The sequence below is a fragment of the Odontesthes bonariensis genome, chromosome 14 (genome assembly GCF_027942865.1).
Source record: "Odontesthes bonariensis isolate fOdoBon6 chromosome 14, fOdoBon6.hap1, whole genome shotgun sequence".
Lineage (NCBI taxonomy): Eukaryota > Metazoa > Chordata > Actinopteri > Atheriniformes > Atherinopsidae > Odontesthes > Odontesthes bonariensis.
In genome coordinates this window covers 22,941,857-22,957,807 of record NC_134519.1, presented here as the reverse complement: position 1 = coordinate 22,957,807, position 15,951 = coordinate 22,941,857, and the positions used below count along the sequence as shown (strand labels likewise).

At 40.3% G+C, this 15,951-nt stretch overlaps 1 protein-coding gene across 2 annotated transcripts; it reads left to right on the top strand.

Annotated features, from left to right (window-relative positions):
* Nucleotides 1-63: 63 nt before the first annotated feature.
* LOC142399149 (endophilin-A2-like) lies at nucleotides 64-15,897 on the top strand. 2 transcript variants are annotated; one of them, XM_075483637.1, is made up of 9 exons: nucleotides 64-283; nucleotides 5,563-5,631; nucleotides 5,754-5,970; nucleotides 7,722-7,855; nucleotides 8,059-8,217; nucleotides 10,409-10,512; nucleotides 11,074-11,210; nucleotides 12,578-12,634; nucleotides 13,335-15,897. In XM_075483637.1, exons 1-9 carry the CDS (start codon nucleotides 239-241, stop codon nucleotides 13,520-13,522), a joined length of 1,110 nt encoding a protein of 369 aa, XP_075339752.1. In that variant the 5' UTR covers nucleotides 64-238; the 3' UTR covers nucleotides 13,523-15,897. The 2 variants fall into 2 exon arrangements, with proteins under 2 accessions (XP_075339752.1, XP_075339753.1); XM_075483638.1 differs by lacking the exon at nucleotides 12,578-12,634.
* The last annotated feature ends 54 nt before the right edge of the window (nucleotides 15,898-15,951 follow it).

Below are 15,951 nucleotides of genomic sequence, written 5' to 3'. Positions count from 1 at the left end.
GTTACGTTGTGTTTTGTGTGCGTGCCTTTTTGCGTGTGTTTTGACCCACTTTATCCAGTTGTACGGACCCTCCTACTCGAAGCCAGGAAACTGTGGTTGCCCATCAAGTTTTTCACCTACGGTGCAAAGTTTGAAGGCGCGTTGCTTGGCTGTTGTTTTTGTCGTGCGTATTCGCAGCAGCTTACTTCGTTCACAATTACCCGGATCGAGGACCGAGTGGAGACACTGACGTTGCAACATGTCGGTCGCAGGAATAAAGAAGCAAATTTACAAAGCGACTCAGGTAAACGTGCGACTTATTTTGAAAAAAGAAAATGTTAGCCAGCTTCTCACATAGCTCGCTGGCGTTCTCGCTGGCTGATTTTTATTGCTCTAGCTTCAAGCTAGCTGGTTAAGCAAAGTGAAAAACGTCACCGAAAACTATTTAAAAAAAATCATCTTTCCAGCTTTACAATACGCTTTAGCTTGGTGTATACGACCATTTGTGGTGTAAAAGTGGCGACTGTGAAATACGTTGCCTCCCACGGATAACGTCAATGTAAATTAGCCAATGCTAATCTAAGGTTGTAGTGCCTCCGCTAATTTACTGAAGCAGCGCTCATTTACATGGTGTTTGTTTCCTCAACCTAAAGTTTTGTGTCTGTGAGGATTTAATGTCATAGTTGTATGTGACAGTTCGGGTTTAGTTATACCCTGTTTTGTTGTTAGGGGAACAGTAGGGTTACATATCTAAAGTCATAGCCATTGTTATTTCTTGGTAAGCAAAGACAAATCGACAAATTTATTAGCACTCCTCTTATGCTCTGGTGTAAACTGCCATTAGCAAGGAGCAATAAAAACACAGTGACACTCCCATTATTAGGTGTAAGGTTAAGTTTTTGTCTAATTTTGGCGAGACGGTTTCCATCGCTCAACTTTTCATTTTGGATTATGTCTGTATAAAAACCTGAGGCACAAACTACAGCCGCCCACAATGAGCTGGAGGCTCAGATAAGCATGTCAAATATTCAAATGAACTGAAGGAATATTTTGTGAAGTCACACAGTGCCAGGTCACAGACTTAAACAGTTGCATTCTGAAATTGCTGATTTTTTTATTTTTTTATTTTTATTTTATTTTTATTTTTTTTTGAGCCAGGTTAGTCTTGTATTTCTGAATATCAGTCAGATATTCATAAGTATCTGCCTGTGAGGAAAGAATTGAACTGTTGGGTCTTGTGATGCTTGAATGTCAAACCTGTCACCGCAAACATGAAGCCAACCAAGTCATGACCTGTAAAACCGGTGGCCTATGTTTTGATGACTGCATCATTGCAGCAGGTGCTTGCTTTGGCAGAATCATTATCTAAGTGAGGTAATGGCTCCTTGCTTAGTGGGTGTGTATCTAATTACTGGTATTGGAATGCTAATAGTGTGGACAAATCATCAAAAATAACCTCCAGGTTGTATGCAATTGACCTTTTTTTTTGGTATTTGTTCTTCCCCCATTGTTGCTATTTAGGTGGGTCACTGGGGAAATCATAGATGTAAACTTGATAGCTACACTCCATGTAGAGGAAGTCCTGCTGACTTACTGTAAATGCTTAAACTGACACAAAATGGAACCAAGTCATCAACAAATACACCAGGGAATGCCCTGCTGTGGCAGGTCAAAGTATCTGCTTTACCAAAGGCCTGCAGAGTAGGCAAATATTTTGCCAGTACATAGGCAGTATTTCGTGGGCACATGTCCTGTATTCGCTCTCTCAAAACTTGGAACGGAGCACGTTGACGAATGGTGCCATGAAACTGATACTGACAACCTTTGACATGTTATAGCCTATAGCTGCAAATAAATTGGTGATGCATCAAACATTGGTTGTTTTTTTTTTGTTTTTTTAATACATGCCTGGCCAAAGTGTAATATTGGCTACAGTCAATGGGGCAAATTTTGGGTGCAGATGGAAAAGTTGTGTAAGAGAGTTGTGTTAAAATTACTGCTGATGAAAGTTAAAGATTAGGTTTTCAATTCATTAACTTCCCCTGGCGTTTCTTTGTGAAATGGGTTTAATTGTAGGATTGTTTTTTATTAAAAAAAATCGTGCTGAAATTAATGTACTTCCTAGGTAGGGGACAGCAAAAATTCAAGACTGGGGGAAGTTAGATGTTTAGGTTTAAGTTTTTTTTTATATATATATATATATATATATATATATATATATATATATATGCTGGTCCCAAGCCCAAATAAATGGACAGGGTTGCATCCTGCGTAAAACGCGCCAAATCAATGATACGAGATCGACTCGCTGTGGCGACCCCTGATAAAGGGGAGAAGAAGAAGAACATATACATATATATATAGTTTTAATTTTAAAAACATAGTTTTATCAAAATAAAGCTACAGTGTAACTCTCTCTGAAACAAAAAGAGTTGCACCTTTTGTGCTCTAAATTTCCAAATTATTAGCACACACCCAACTGTCCCATTTACACCAGCACAGATGTACGAGCAGGAAAGTTAGTGACTTTGTTTTTAACTTTGCTTGCATGTTGACATTTTTTTTTTTTTACACACCTGAAACACAAATGTCACACTGATGTGTGCGGGAAGGCCTCGGGGGGCCTGAGCAATTCCACGGCAGTTTTTCCAGGGAGTACATAGTCAGTTAATTATGATGGACAGACGTAGATATTTTTTTTTTTTTTTTTGGCATTTATAGAGCCAGATTGGATTACCAAAAATGTATAGGGATTTCACAGAGTTACAATGACAACAGGAGGGTCGTTAGCCACCAGATAGTCGACCACCTTTCAATAATGAACAAACAGCCAGATAATTGTAGAGGTCTTGTTGGTATGAATTGCATTGAAAATTGGTGACATTTCTGAGCCCCTTTGAGTAGTGATAGCAGTTGCACACACAGATCATTTTGACCCCTCAAAGATGCATTTTTGTTCTTATTGTGGTCTCTACGGAGGATTATGTTCCAGTAGACTGGAATACAAAAAGGGGCGTTTATGTATACACATAATTAATCAAGTGTGTGTGTTTACAACATATTGTGGGGAACTAGGTTATCCTCAAAGAGGAATACTTCTTCTTGAGCGGTTAGTAGTTGGAGTCCAGATCTTCCCCTCCAGTAGGAACTCTGTGGAATGCTGTTCTTGGCAGGAATCTCGGTCTGTTCGGAACATTCTAGCGAAGCTTGTTCGAAGTTACTGTGGTCAGAGGAGGTTTAGCAAGTTGTTACATCCAAGACTTCACATGATGAGTAAAGTCACAAATCATAGTTGTGTATTATCAGCCTGAACGGTCTGTTTGCCTGTACTTGTAATTTAAACGAACGGGTATAAATCCATTACCGACTGAAACTTGACATGCTTCCTTTTTCCACCGTGTTCATGCCAAAACTTCTGCTCTAGCTCTAAATACTTATTTTGGAGAGGCCTCCTCATGTTCAATACATCACCACTTGGCCAAGTCAGCACAATACATAAACTTATGAGAGTGATTGATCTGTCTGGTCGGATGGTTTTATGTGCCATGTGGTGCTGACAGCTGTAATGATTTGAGCCAAAAAAGGGTTACCCCGCACACTCGGTGAGTCTCTGTTTGGCCTGCCAGCAATATGAGAGAAAGAGGGAGACTAAACTAGAATCCATGTTGAGTAAAATTATCCATGGATGGGACTTTTATGTAGGAAACTCTAATGTGTGTGCTGACCTGATTGGAAAAAGGAAAAACCTCTCTATGGAATTTAGGTTTTAAGTACAGTGAAGTCGAGTTTGCATCTTTCCCCATCAGTGTAGAAGGGAAAAGTCTTGGAATATAGTCATTCTTTTTAACCAAAATGGGGCCGATAAATATTTAAGTTTGGACGTGGGTAGCAGAAGAGCGTTAAAGATCTGGTTCGAGCCTTTTTGACAAGTGTCCTGCTCTGCAAAAGTAACCTTCAGCACACCTTAATTCCACTATTTGATCGAGAGATTCTAATCAGTCGTTGACTTTGCTCGGGAGTTGGACTAAAGTCTGAACGATACTGAGTGTATACACCAGCGTCACGGTGCTATTTAGCCACGCCTAGAGTACTTGAATATTTGAATCCTGAGTGTTAAAACACTAATCATGACACTGCTCATGGGATAGGATTAAAAATGAATATAGTCTAAAATTAAAGGATGTTGGTCTTGATTGGGATCATTGCGACCTTCCAAAAAAAAATCTGTGGACCTCTGCCATTTATATCTGGCCAGAAATTGGGTTTCGTATTGTTTATATGCCCCTCCTTTCTACGCCTGTAAATTTCCCAAAGCAAAGCCATAAAGCATAAAGTCTGGATGCCTGGAGTCTTCAAGGGGGAGTTTGTCGGTGAGATTATGGCAGCAAAGACCTGGAATTAAAATTCATGTTGTCCACAGACAGGTTCATGCTAACATTCTTATTGTGCTGAAACTTTTTTAATGAAACCGCAAGCATGAATGGAACTATTATATTATTCAGTGTGCAACAGCCACTGTTATAAGTGGGCAGTGTTGAGACTCATAACGTGTTCGGGGGGGGTCGTGCTTTTCGCTGCTTTAATGTGGTCTCTAACACACTCTTCCTCTTAGTTCCTTGATTTAAAACGTTTGACTTGTGAGCCAGGGAATCAGGATAACAAAGGCAAGTCACGGGTGCGCTTTAACCAACCATAGAAAAGTCAGTCATAAACTTAATTCTGACACTTTTGGAGCACATTTTAAACATGAAGTCACTTTCTGTAATTTCACTTGCAGAATAGACCGGTTATTGTTCTGCTGAGGTTATCTCGACTAGCTAACATCTGACCCTCATCCATAATGCAGAGCAAAAGGCACTTTTCGCTGTCACGGTTTTATTTATTTATTTTTTTTTCCATCAAATGCAACAGCTGTGAAACAGTTTCGCAAACTATAAATAAGAGATACTAAAGAGCTTATGACATCTGTGGTTTGTAACATTACAGCTAACTGGCAGCATGATTTATTTATTTTTTAATTTTTTTTAATTTTATGAGGAACTATGTTTGACTTGGGCGTCTGAATTGAGCTATCAACTGAAGCTATAGATGCATTATTTAAGAACATAAACTAACTTTATAACTATAACTAAAACTGTATGTTTTTCGCAATGTTGCTCTCTTGACATTATTCATTTAGATTGCAGCTGTTGAAAGTTAGGTCTTGACTGTAGAGCACAAAATGTAAACGCATTCCTCTGTCAAATATGACTTATGTCTCATAAATACAGATCGCAGCACGTTTTCATCCAGCAAAAGTGTCCATAACTGTGTTGAAATTGTGTACCATATGCCGCATATGCACACTTGGTAGCAAAAGCCACTTATTTTGTTGTTTGAAATTAGCTCTAATTAGCCAAAAAACCCTTTAAAATGTGTACATTGTGCTTTATCTGTTGATTAGCCAGATTTTTCTTTTGTATTTGTATAATTCAGAAAAATCTAACAATATCTTAACTTGTGTTAATGGCACAATGTTGACAGCCTAGTAAGTTTTCTTTTATTAGGGCCAGTAAGTTCGATCTGCTTTCTTTATGTTCACAGATGGTGAGTGAGAAGGTCGGAGGTGCAGAGGGAACCAAATTGGATGAAGACTTCAGGGATCTTGAAAGGGTATTTTAATACATTTTAACATGATATTTATTGTTCATGTGTTAAATGGCAATGCCTTTTACTGTGAATTAATGCTTCCCAGGTTTCTCTGACTCAAACTGTCTTTGATTATGTGCCACCAGAAAGCAGATGTTACCAGCAAAGCAGTAGTGGAGGTCATCAACAAGACGTCAGAGTACCTCCAGCCCAACCCGGCAACGAGAGCCAAGCTTTCCATGCTCAACACAGTGTCCAAAATCCGTGGGCAGGTGAAGAGTCCGGGATACCCGCAGCCAGAGGGACTGCTGGGGGAGAGTATGACCAAATATGGACGGGACATGGGCGAAGACACCAACTTTGGTAAAAAAAAAAAAGTGTAGAAATTCCCTAAAACACAGTTTATGCAGTTTTTGAGAAAGTTTGCACGATGGTGGCAATCACAAGACAGTTTAAAATACTACAATCTGATTCTGCTTCAGATAACCCTTTTCCCCCGTAAAGCCCTCCGAGTGTGTGTATTAATCTCTGCACTCACTGTGCAACCTGCCCCCATCTTTCCATCTGTGTTTGTGTACAAACTGGTGAGCTGCAGCCTTGGTTTTACTTGGTTTCACAACTTTTATGCATATTCAGCACATGGCGAATCATCGTATGAACACAGACGGCATTAACGAAGCTATTTCTCAATCACTGTTGCTACTTATCGAGGTCACGGATAATATACACACAGCCCTCATTTTTCTCAAATTAATAAAATAAGAGCAAGTCACCAAAATCATTGAATTAGTGGGAGACAGTGCAGTCACAGGATTACGGCAGACCACATCACAGCGACGCGTTCCAGGAAAATGTGTGACACTCCAAGCAATGCTCCGTTCAATTTCACGACAACACAAAAGGCAGCACTCGGTGTCATTATGGAATAATTACCGTTTGATGATGAATGCTTATTTCTTATGGTTATTTTAGTTTTTCTTTTTACTTGGACCAGTTGCAGCCCAGTGGTTGTGGACTCCTATAAAACAAAATGGAAAGAATGAGAAGCCCGCAGGGAAAAAGCTTTAATCTTGTTGCCTTGGTGTGTTTTATTAACTTGATGTGTTGTTCTCATTTAGATTTTATTTGAAATGGTTACTTATTTTATACCACGAGAAGAAATGTTTTAAGCTTGAAGCCGTTTCTGATAACAATAAAGGCTGCTGCGGTTTAAGAGCGATAGGATGAGATTTTTTTTAGTACTTACGTTAGTAAATAATGCTCCCTGAAATACCAAAGGCTTCAAATACACCATATGATCGGTGATCTGAATAGGTAAATCCTGCTTCTATCGATTGGTGATCGGCCTTAAAAATCCTGATGAAATCATGCTTAATCATTTTTTTTCGGACAACTTTTGTGTTTCTAAAATCAGTGACGTTTAATGTGTAGTCTACATTTCAGTCATTGTTTTAGAGCAGAGACAGTAAGCCTTCCATCAGATGAAATTAGGAAAACAGGCACCACACTAGTTTTCCCTTTTTTGCTCAATTCCTGGATGCCTAAAGGATCATGTAAAATGTCGTTTATTCCAACACGCAGTTAGCAGGTGAGCAGAGGTAACCACATATTGGTGATATGACTTTTCCAGACATAAAAATACTCAAAAAAGTACTGCATAAATACGCTGCACTTTCTGACTTTGGTAAAAAAAAAAAAACAATCACCTTGCTTCAGGACTAATGGTGAATAAACTGTACTTATGTAGCGCTTTTCTGGTCTACTTGACCACCCAAATCTCTTTTACACTACAAGCTACATTCACCCCCACACACACACATACAGCACATCTTAGTCTATACTGTGTTCCCTATTACACATGTTCACACATCGATAAACGCCATCGGAGGCAACTTGGGGTTCAGTGTTGAGGTCCAGGCAAGCCAGGGATCGGTCTGCTGACCGTCTGACCAGCATAGGACTGCTCTTCCTCCTGAGCTGCTAAGGAGCCCTTTTAATCAGAGCTCATCCACCACATCACAAACATTTAATTTTTTTTGTTATGACTGATATAGATCTGATTTATTATTTATATAGCTCACGTTTACTAAATTGTTTTTGTGCTTCTTCTTCAGGTGGGGCTCTTGTAGATGTTGGAGAGGCAATGAAGAGGATGGCAGAAGTCAAAGACTCTCTGGATATTGATGTGAAGCAGAATTTCATTGACCCACTACAGGCAGTCGCTGAGAAGGATATCAAAGACATTCAGGTGCGATCAAAGAGATGGTATGCTTCTACACTTACGGGCTTGCCATTGACCAATGAGCTAGCTGAGTTAGCTGCACAAGTATTGAAAAGTCTCAGTACTCCAGATTCCCAACAGAGAAGATGAATGCATATGATTAGCTCACACTTGTGAAAATACTTGGATGTTTATTCTGTTTTCCCAATCATATGTCTTTGAATCTCCAGCACCACCTGAAAAAGTTGGAGGGCCGGCGTCTTGATTACGATTATAAAAAGAAACGTCAAGGTAAAATCTCAGATGATGAGATCAGACAGGCCCTGGAGAAGTTCCACGAGTCCAAAGAGCTGTCTGAGAGCTCCATGCATAACCTGCTGGAAACCGATGTGAGTTTGTAGAAATCTTGACCCGAATCCTCTCACATACAAGGTAACACAAAGTTAACAAGATGGCAAAAAGAAAGGATCTCCATTTATTTTGTGTGTCGATCGCAGTGTGGCCTAATATTTCCTTAAAAACTAGTTTTAAACAAGTTTGACTTGACAACAAACTTGAAACACTAGAAAAGTACATTTAGCGTGAAACGGGTCGGACATACACTGACGAAATCTATCAGTCAAATATATATCCTCCAATAGTGTAAAGAAAGAGCTGTTGTTCACTACTTCACTGGGAAAGAATTACATTTTTAAAAAAGGAAGTGGCACTGATGTGATGATCTATTAGATTGTGCCGACAGGGAACTCGACACACATTTATCAGTCAAAACTTTTTCGAGTGTTCTATAATGAATAGACTGTTCAGTCAATATAACTTCTTTATGTGTATCTATGTGAAAATCAATAGTCCTGACATTGTCATAATCTTGGAAGGCAAAAAATAAATAAATCATAAAGCAGTAATTGTTTTTTTTCAAATTCAGTGTCAACAAGTATAATAGGTTTGAAATAAATGAAAGCGGACAAGCCATTTCTGAATTATTCTGCCCATGACTTTCGGAGTGTGTTTTGTGAAAATGACATCTGTTTGACACCTGCCGAGTTATTTCTGTAACTTTAGTTTTCAATGTTATCAGTGAATAAAAGCACTTATGGCAGTCACGTACAGAGGAAGTATCATATTCTCTAATTATGTGTTAATACAGTGCATTCATTTTATACCCTTTAACTTGGAATTTTGGGGTAAATTATACAACCTTAAAGGCCTACAGAAAGCTGACACTACACCCAATACATAATGATAATACATACACAGAGGAACGATAATGATCATTGGACTCTACACCAAAACATTTCATAAACGCATGAAATTTGCGATTTTGAATTTGCCGCTTGGAAATCCTTCCTGGAATTCCAGACTGGGGGCGGGGCTTCCGTGTGACGTCACAGGTGCCATGGGTTTTCCTGGATGCCGCTATTAGTATGCTTGTTGAGTGGTGAAGGCAATAAAACGTTGGGTTCAGTGCAGTTTTTATTGCGAGTAGATGTACGAAGTGCTGTGGGTGCGTGTGTTGCCCTCAGCAGCAGCAGCTCACACCACCGGGGACAGAGGAAGCAGAGAGACCCGCGGTCTTGTGTCTGTGTCTCCCTGTCCGCCTGCATCCTCTCTGGTGAAATCAGCCGGAGCCATCCCGCCGTGGAGAGCGGACACACTCTCCGCCAGGTGGATTCCCTCTGAGCGTCCGCACCGCAGGGAGCCGAACACGGCGGGATGGCTCCGGCTGATTTCACCAGAGAGGATGCAGGCGAACAGGGAGACACAGACACAAGACCGCGGGTCTCTCTGCTTCCTCTGTCCCCGGTGGTGTGAGCTGCTGAGGGCAACACACGCACTTCGTACATCTACTCGCAATAAAATTTGCACTGAACCCAACGTTTTATGTTTCCAAGCGACGTCCCGCGGCACACATCGAAATTTGCCGTGAAGAAGCTGTCCAGGTCTGGCAAACTGCTGGCTTCGCTACTAGAACTACTGGGGGTTGTTCCAGCAGCTGGCACTCGCGACGTCACGCACCTGTCGTTCCAGTTTGCCAAATTCGAGTCAAATGTGGTGATAGTTTATTGGGCCTAATCAGGACTATCCAGGGGCCTAAAATTATTTTAAAATCATAAAAAAAATCCATGGTATATAAGGAATCGATCTGCTATTTCAGTTTTGTGCAAAAAATCACCTTTCTGTAGGCCTTTAAATGACGGTTGTCAAACTGACTCAAAATTTCTCTGAATTTTTCCGGGCTCTTTGAGTGTGTCTCTGACGACATTCTTTAAAAATTAATGTTGCTGGAAGGGTCATAGTTTCTCAGCCAGCAAGACAAATCTTTAAGGACTGTCTTTGTCAACTGACATCCCTTGTTTTTTTCCACAGCGAATTGCAGTAGCTTGAGCTTGTCGGACCTGTTTGCTCTGGTATTTTTGGTTTTCAGGGCAGTTCCAAAGCTTTTTAAAGGAAGCCACTGTGGTTTCTGCCATTATAAACAAATGCGGCTGATTTAAAAAGGAAACTTCAGTGATGAAATGAAGAACCAGACCAGTTTCTGGGTTTGATAACGGTGTAAAATTTCTGTTTGTGCACATGTAGGTGGAGCAGGTGAGTCAGCTGTCTTCCTTTGTGGAGTCCCTGCTGCAGTACCACAAACAGGCCACACAGATCCTTGATGAGCTTACTGACAGACTGAAAGAAAGGTCAGCACTTTTACTGTTTTAGGAAATTGTTCTTTTGAAGCTGTCTTTGCTGACACATCAGTAAGGATGATCCTACCATACAATAAATAAATAAATAGTAATAAATGCAAATCAGCTGCTGACACTATGCAGAAATCACCTATATTTACAAGATGCTATACATTTTTCTATTTTTTGAGTCCTCATCTCTTTTTTACTGTCTGTTATCCCCAGGCCTAGAATATCAGATTAATTTTGTTGGCTTTTAACTGTCTTCGTCAAGTTTAAAGCGCTAAAATCAAGTGCCTATTTCCAGCTCACCTGTTGGACTAATTATCAATCTAGATTCTTTTGGAGATTTCAATTAGGAGGTGCTTTGCTGTCAACGCTGAATGTAATCTAGCTGGACAGTATTAGAAATCATCAGAAATTAGATGATGCTATGTATATAAATATCCATATATATATCTTATTATCTGTAGAACTCTGAAACATATGTTCATTTGATTGTCCATATATCTTGCCCATATTTGTATTACAGTGAGATCAAAGCTGGAAGGATTTTATTTTGATTCTTTGCAGGGTAGATGAGGCTCAGTCTCGCCCAAGGCGTGAATACACACCTAAACCCAGACCATCCTTTGACTACGGAGAGTTGGCACAATCGAACGGAGGATATGCATCTGCCGCTACAAACCTTCCACCAGCTTACTCTGCAGGTAAAATGACTCTTGTGTACTTTACTAGAGTGATTTAGGTCTAACCGATAAAAGTATGTCTGACTACAAGTGATGGTTAGACCATGCAACTGTGCTTAGATCCAGTTTGACTGGTAAAGATTTGGGGTACATAGGCGTGGCTCCCAAAGTAACATGGTAAGCTATTTGGTTGTGGTCGAAGTCCAACTCCACCTTCTTGCATATTGCAGTGAAAAACTGCAGTAAGTGTCTCCCTTTAACAATCGTGTTTGAAGACACATACTGTGATCATGGAAAATATCTTTCTGTTTCAGAAGGGTCAAATTGTGTCTCCATGAAGTAAACAAAATAACTAAAGGGCTGAACACAGTTCTTCAATTGTTCTCTTCTTGTGTCTCGTGAACACCGCCGCTGGTTCTTTTTGGTTCTTAGGCTTTGCTCTGCTGTGCAAAAGACGGGTTAAACTAATGAAAGACCTGTTTTGTGTTGGACTGAAACTTCAGATAAATCTTAAGATCTTTAGATGAAGATTGTTTATTGCAGCTGTTGTTTTTCAACTTCACGCCTGTCCATTTTTGTTAAAAAGTGGTTGTCTGCTGAGAGCACAGCAGCTACATGCATCCACGGAGGTGTAAAACAGCTTTGAGTAGATTGCTGAAACTAGTAAACCTGGGTTAGAAACTGTCCAATGCATCATTAAAGCCTGCAAGGACATTGGTGTACCATCATCTTCGAGAAAGAAATATAATCGGAAGAAATTCTTGAACAATTGTGATCGGAGTTCAGTTAAACATTTTGTAGAATCAAATCGAAAGAAAATAAACATTATTACTCATGGCAGAATTTTATGCTGAAAAAGCATTTCCACGTTCACAATGTGACGCAAGCTCAAGGTGTTCAGACTAAACTGTTTTGTAGCCTTAAGAGAAGCGTTTATCAGTGAGGCTAATCCCAAAAAGAAAAAGAACAACATAGCTTCCCTTTGTTAAGCAACATTAAGATTGAAGATTGGAGCTAAGGAGACTGGTCATGTGGTCCAAGTCCAGATTTAGCCTGTTCCAGAGTGATGTCACATCGGTGAAAGAAGAGCAGCATATGAAGTGCTTCACCCACCCTAGCGTTATGATCTGGTGTCTGTTCGGTTGGTCACTTCCAGGTTCAGCAGTTTTTTTGGGGGGTTTTTTCTAAAGAAGGTGGGGGACAAGGGCAACGCCACAGTGAATGTGTGCCGTAATCAAAGCTAAAGGTGGTCCGAGGAAATATAAGTTTGGGATTTGTTTATTTATTTCTGTGTTTATGTGCAAATGCCTAGTCCAGAGAGTGCAGACATGTGTGCAGGTGTGAGGCATCCTTCTGACAGATGTCTCTCCTTCTGTAACATTAAACAGCCCCAGCACAAAATCCAGCTCCATCCTTCCAAAGAACCTCCTACAAGAGCAGAGCGCGTGAGTGGACAGATGAAGATTACGTGTCGCTTACATAAGTCGACCGTATTTAGTGTCTTCATCCAGTCTGTTGCACACGTTGTGTGGCAGAGAGGTTGGAGACATGTCTCTGATTTTACTAACGTTGCTGAACGGTGTTTGTGTCCACTCTGTCCATTTTAACAAGTCTGAACATAATGGGGAACATAAAGTTTGACTTCTTCTGTCTGACGGTGGCTGTGGATGTATGGAATCATCAGCAAACCGCAATAGATCATTGTTTTAACTGATCAGCGACTGGGCCATTTTTTGCCCAAACTATTTGTTTAATGCCTGCGCTGTCATGGTTTGGCTGAGTTGTATGTATCTTACAGCCTGTTTACTGAGCCCTGAAACTTCTGAACCTCGAACAATCAAGAGAAATGAAACCTTGAACTTAAACGCTATGATTGGAGTGATGAACATTAGCACTTTAATTTGGATCTTGAGCTTCAGAAGGATTCTTGATTATCCCACTAATGACTAACCTATGAGTCATAATATTTAACATTTCCAGTTTTATTGACTTTGGTTGGTGGTCTTTTCCTGAGTTCCACCAGAAGTTGTACTAGTGACATCTGGTGTCTGATTAAAACCTTTTAAAAGAGTGTATACTAACCTTGCTGAAGAGTAAGTGTTTTTTTTTTGTGTGTCACCACTTCTGTTGTATCTCTCTCTCCAGCTGAGGCATCCTGTAAAGCCCTGTATGACTTTGAACCAGAGAATGAAGGAGAGCTTGGCTTCCGCGAAGGTGACGTCATCACCTTGGTCAGTCAAATCGATGAAAACTGGTATGAAGGAGCCCTTCGCGGAAAAACTGGATATTTTCCCACCAACTATGTCGACGTGATGGTGCCCCTGTCACACTAAAAACCATCGAGGCAAGAGGGGAACATCCGGATGAAGTGAAAAAAGGGGATAATGCAAGATAAATGTCAACCAACCGATTTATTTGTCTTTAATGTAATGAGAGGGTAAACGACAAAGGAAATGACCAGATTATTTGTAGAAGACACTTTTCTATTCTGTCAAGATTGAATCCATTTGTACTAGTAAGACGATTAAGGACAACAGGATGTTCAAATAGGAAAAAGGATGATATGATATTTGGGTGTTTTTACCATATCTTAAGTCTTCATAATCCTCCTCTTTGCACCTATGCACTTTGTACACTACACCTCTATCACCAAAGCTTAGAGAAATGGCGTCTGTTGGACATGTGCAAAAATATCCAAGAAGTGGAACTACTCTGTTTTTCATATATTATTCTATTCACAATGTAACAAAACTTGGTCTGTACCTTGTTAATAATGGAACTACACACCTACATTTAGTTATTTTGTTTGTTTGTATGTTTTTTTTTTTTACACTCCTTCAAGTTTGAACCTCTGTGCCTGCAGGCTTCAGTACTGTTGTAATGGACATGCGACAGTCAGCAGGGGAGAGTTTGGTCTTTGCAGATGTTTGAGGCTGTCCTCCACTGCCCTCTGGTGGTACTGTGCATGAAAGTATTCTTAGCTTTTTGTTTGTGGTACTGCCATGATCTCTGTTAATTTTCTCTTTATAAGTGCATGTTGAGTGGTTTGTGACAGGTTTACGGATGGGTGAAGCCAGTCAGGAGATGTCTGACTTCTGTTCAATGTTTTGTAAAGGAAGTTTTGCCATAATCAGCTCTGTCGGCATTGGCAAAAGGTTTTGAAGTTATAGAAAGTGTATGGATGTTCCATGAATACGGAACGTTAATGTTAGATTTATCACCCTGCCTGTTGTTGTCAGTGAGCAGATGTACCTATGCCTCTACATTTGTCTTAAATGGCGCTCTCCTCTCATGTTTCTAAGCAAACTTTTACTCAGATTCCCAAATTGTTGTAATGCGTCATGAGATGTGCGTATGTCATTCAGCCTGACGCACATATCTGCGTTAAACACCTGACGTTGCACCAAGGCCAGCAACACACTGTCCTGCAGCTTGTCTTCTCTTTTCTTTCTTTCATTTTTTTTTGCCCTCAGGCTTGTTTGATGCTGCTGGCAGTGTCACTGACAGTATTTTCAAGGCTTGTCCGTGAATTTACAATCCGTGATCTGCTCTCCCCGCTCAGTGCTGGGCAGACATGGTTTTAGTTTGGAGCATGGGAATTAATGTGATGTGTACTTGGCATTGTTGTACCTGCCTCCGTTTTCAGGCAAAAACTGTCCACTAGACGTGAAGGAGAACGCCGTCTCCCAGCGATAGTGAACTGAATTTATAGATAATGAGGGAGGTCTGAACACAATGGCAGGTTTCAGTTCCAATTAAGCCTATTACAAGCAAACTCTAGACTGTCAGGGTTTTTGTTGTTCACTAAAATGCCAACTTTCTCCTCATGTCATGATCCCCTTGTTAGACCGCCCCTTGCCCCACTCATCGCTGCCATCTCTATTTAAAGTGCGAGTGGAACAGACAGGTCTTTTCAGTGGGGAAGGGCACACAGCAGTGGATTATGCCCTCCCCCACTACTCTTTATTCACCACCTGCCCCTGTACCGCTGCCCCCTTTCTCATTATCTGCCCCATCCCAAGCCCTTGGTGCCTTTGAGGCTCAATCTCCTTGTCCATGCTTGGAATAATATCCTCATTGCTATCCTTATATGTACCTCTTAATGTTATCTTTGCATGTCTTTTATTATTCTTGATATGTTTAGGACCCAGGCTGTGCTGTGTAATAATTATGGCTCAGGTGTGGGTTTACATGCCTCATTACACGAAGTCAAATGACCTCAGCTTGAGTAAGGAGGAGGGTCAGTGGCCCAAGTTGAGCTATTATGCAGCTTGTATAATATTGATGACAAATAACGCTGTGGGACAAAGGGCTAAGATCAATTTTTGTGGGCTGCTGCAGTCACAACTGAAAGAGTTGTTTGAGTGCTGCAGCTGTCATTTGTGACACTAAATTATGTCATTTTTTTCAATGTTGACGAAGTATTAACAGCCTTAAAGCTTTAATTCGTTATGCACATTTTTAATGGAAATTTTCTGTGAGAAATGTAACTCTTGCATGTCTTTGTTAAAGCCTTTTTCTTGTGCAGTACCTTGTTTTTGTAACTGTGACACTATGGGAAGACTAAATGTGGGATTATCCTGGATTATCTTTAGGATATATGGATTACCTCTTTTCTCAGTGTAATCTTCTGTATTGTATGTTTTATTGTTTATGAACGGATACAGTTATTCTTTCTTCAATAAATCTTAAGAATTTGTCTCTTTAATGACTTTACAGACTTTTTTTTTAAGTATTATGATATTGCATGTACGGGGATTCG

What these genes read in the sequence shown, in the direction of transcription:
- LOC142399149 (XM_075483637.1), top strand. Translation starts at nt 239, where the DNA reads ATGTCGGTCGCAGGAATAAAGAAGCAAATTTACAAAGCGACTCAG. An exon ending in ACTGACAGACTGAAAGAAAG is followed by an intron (nt 10,513 to 11,073) that starts GTCAGCACTTTT and finishes GATTCTTTGCAG; the next exon opens with GGTAGATGAGGCTCAGTCTC. An exon ending in CTCCTACAAGAGCAGAGCGC is followed by an intron (nt 12,635 to 13,334) that starts GTGAGTGGACAG and finishes CTCTCTCTCCAG; the next exon opens with CTGAGGCATCCTGTAAAGCC.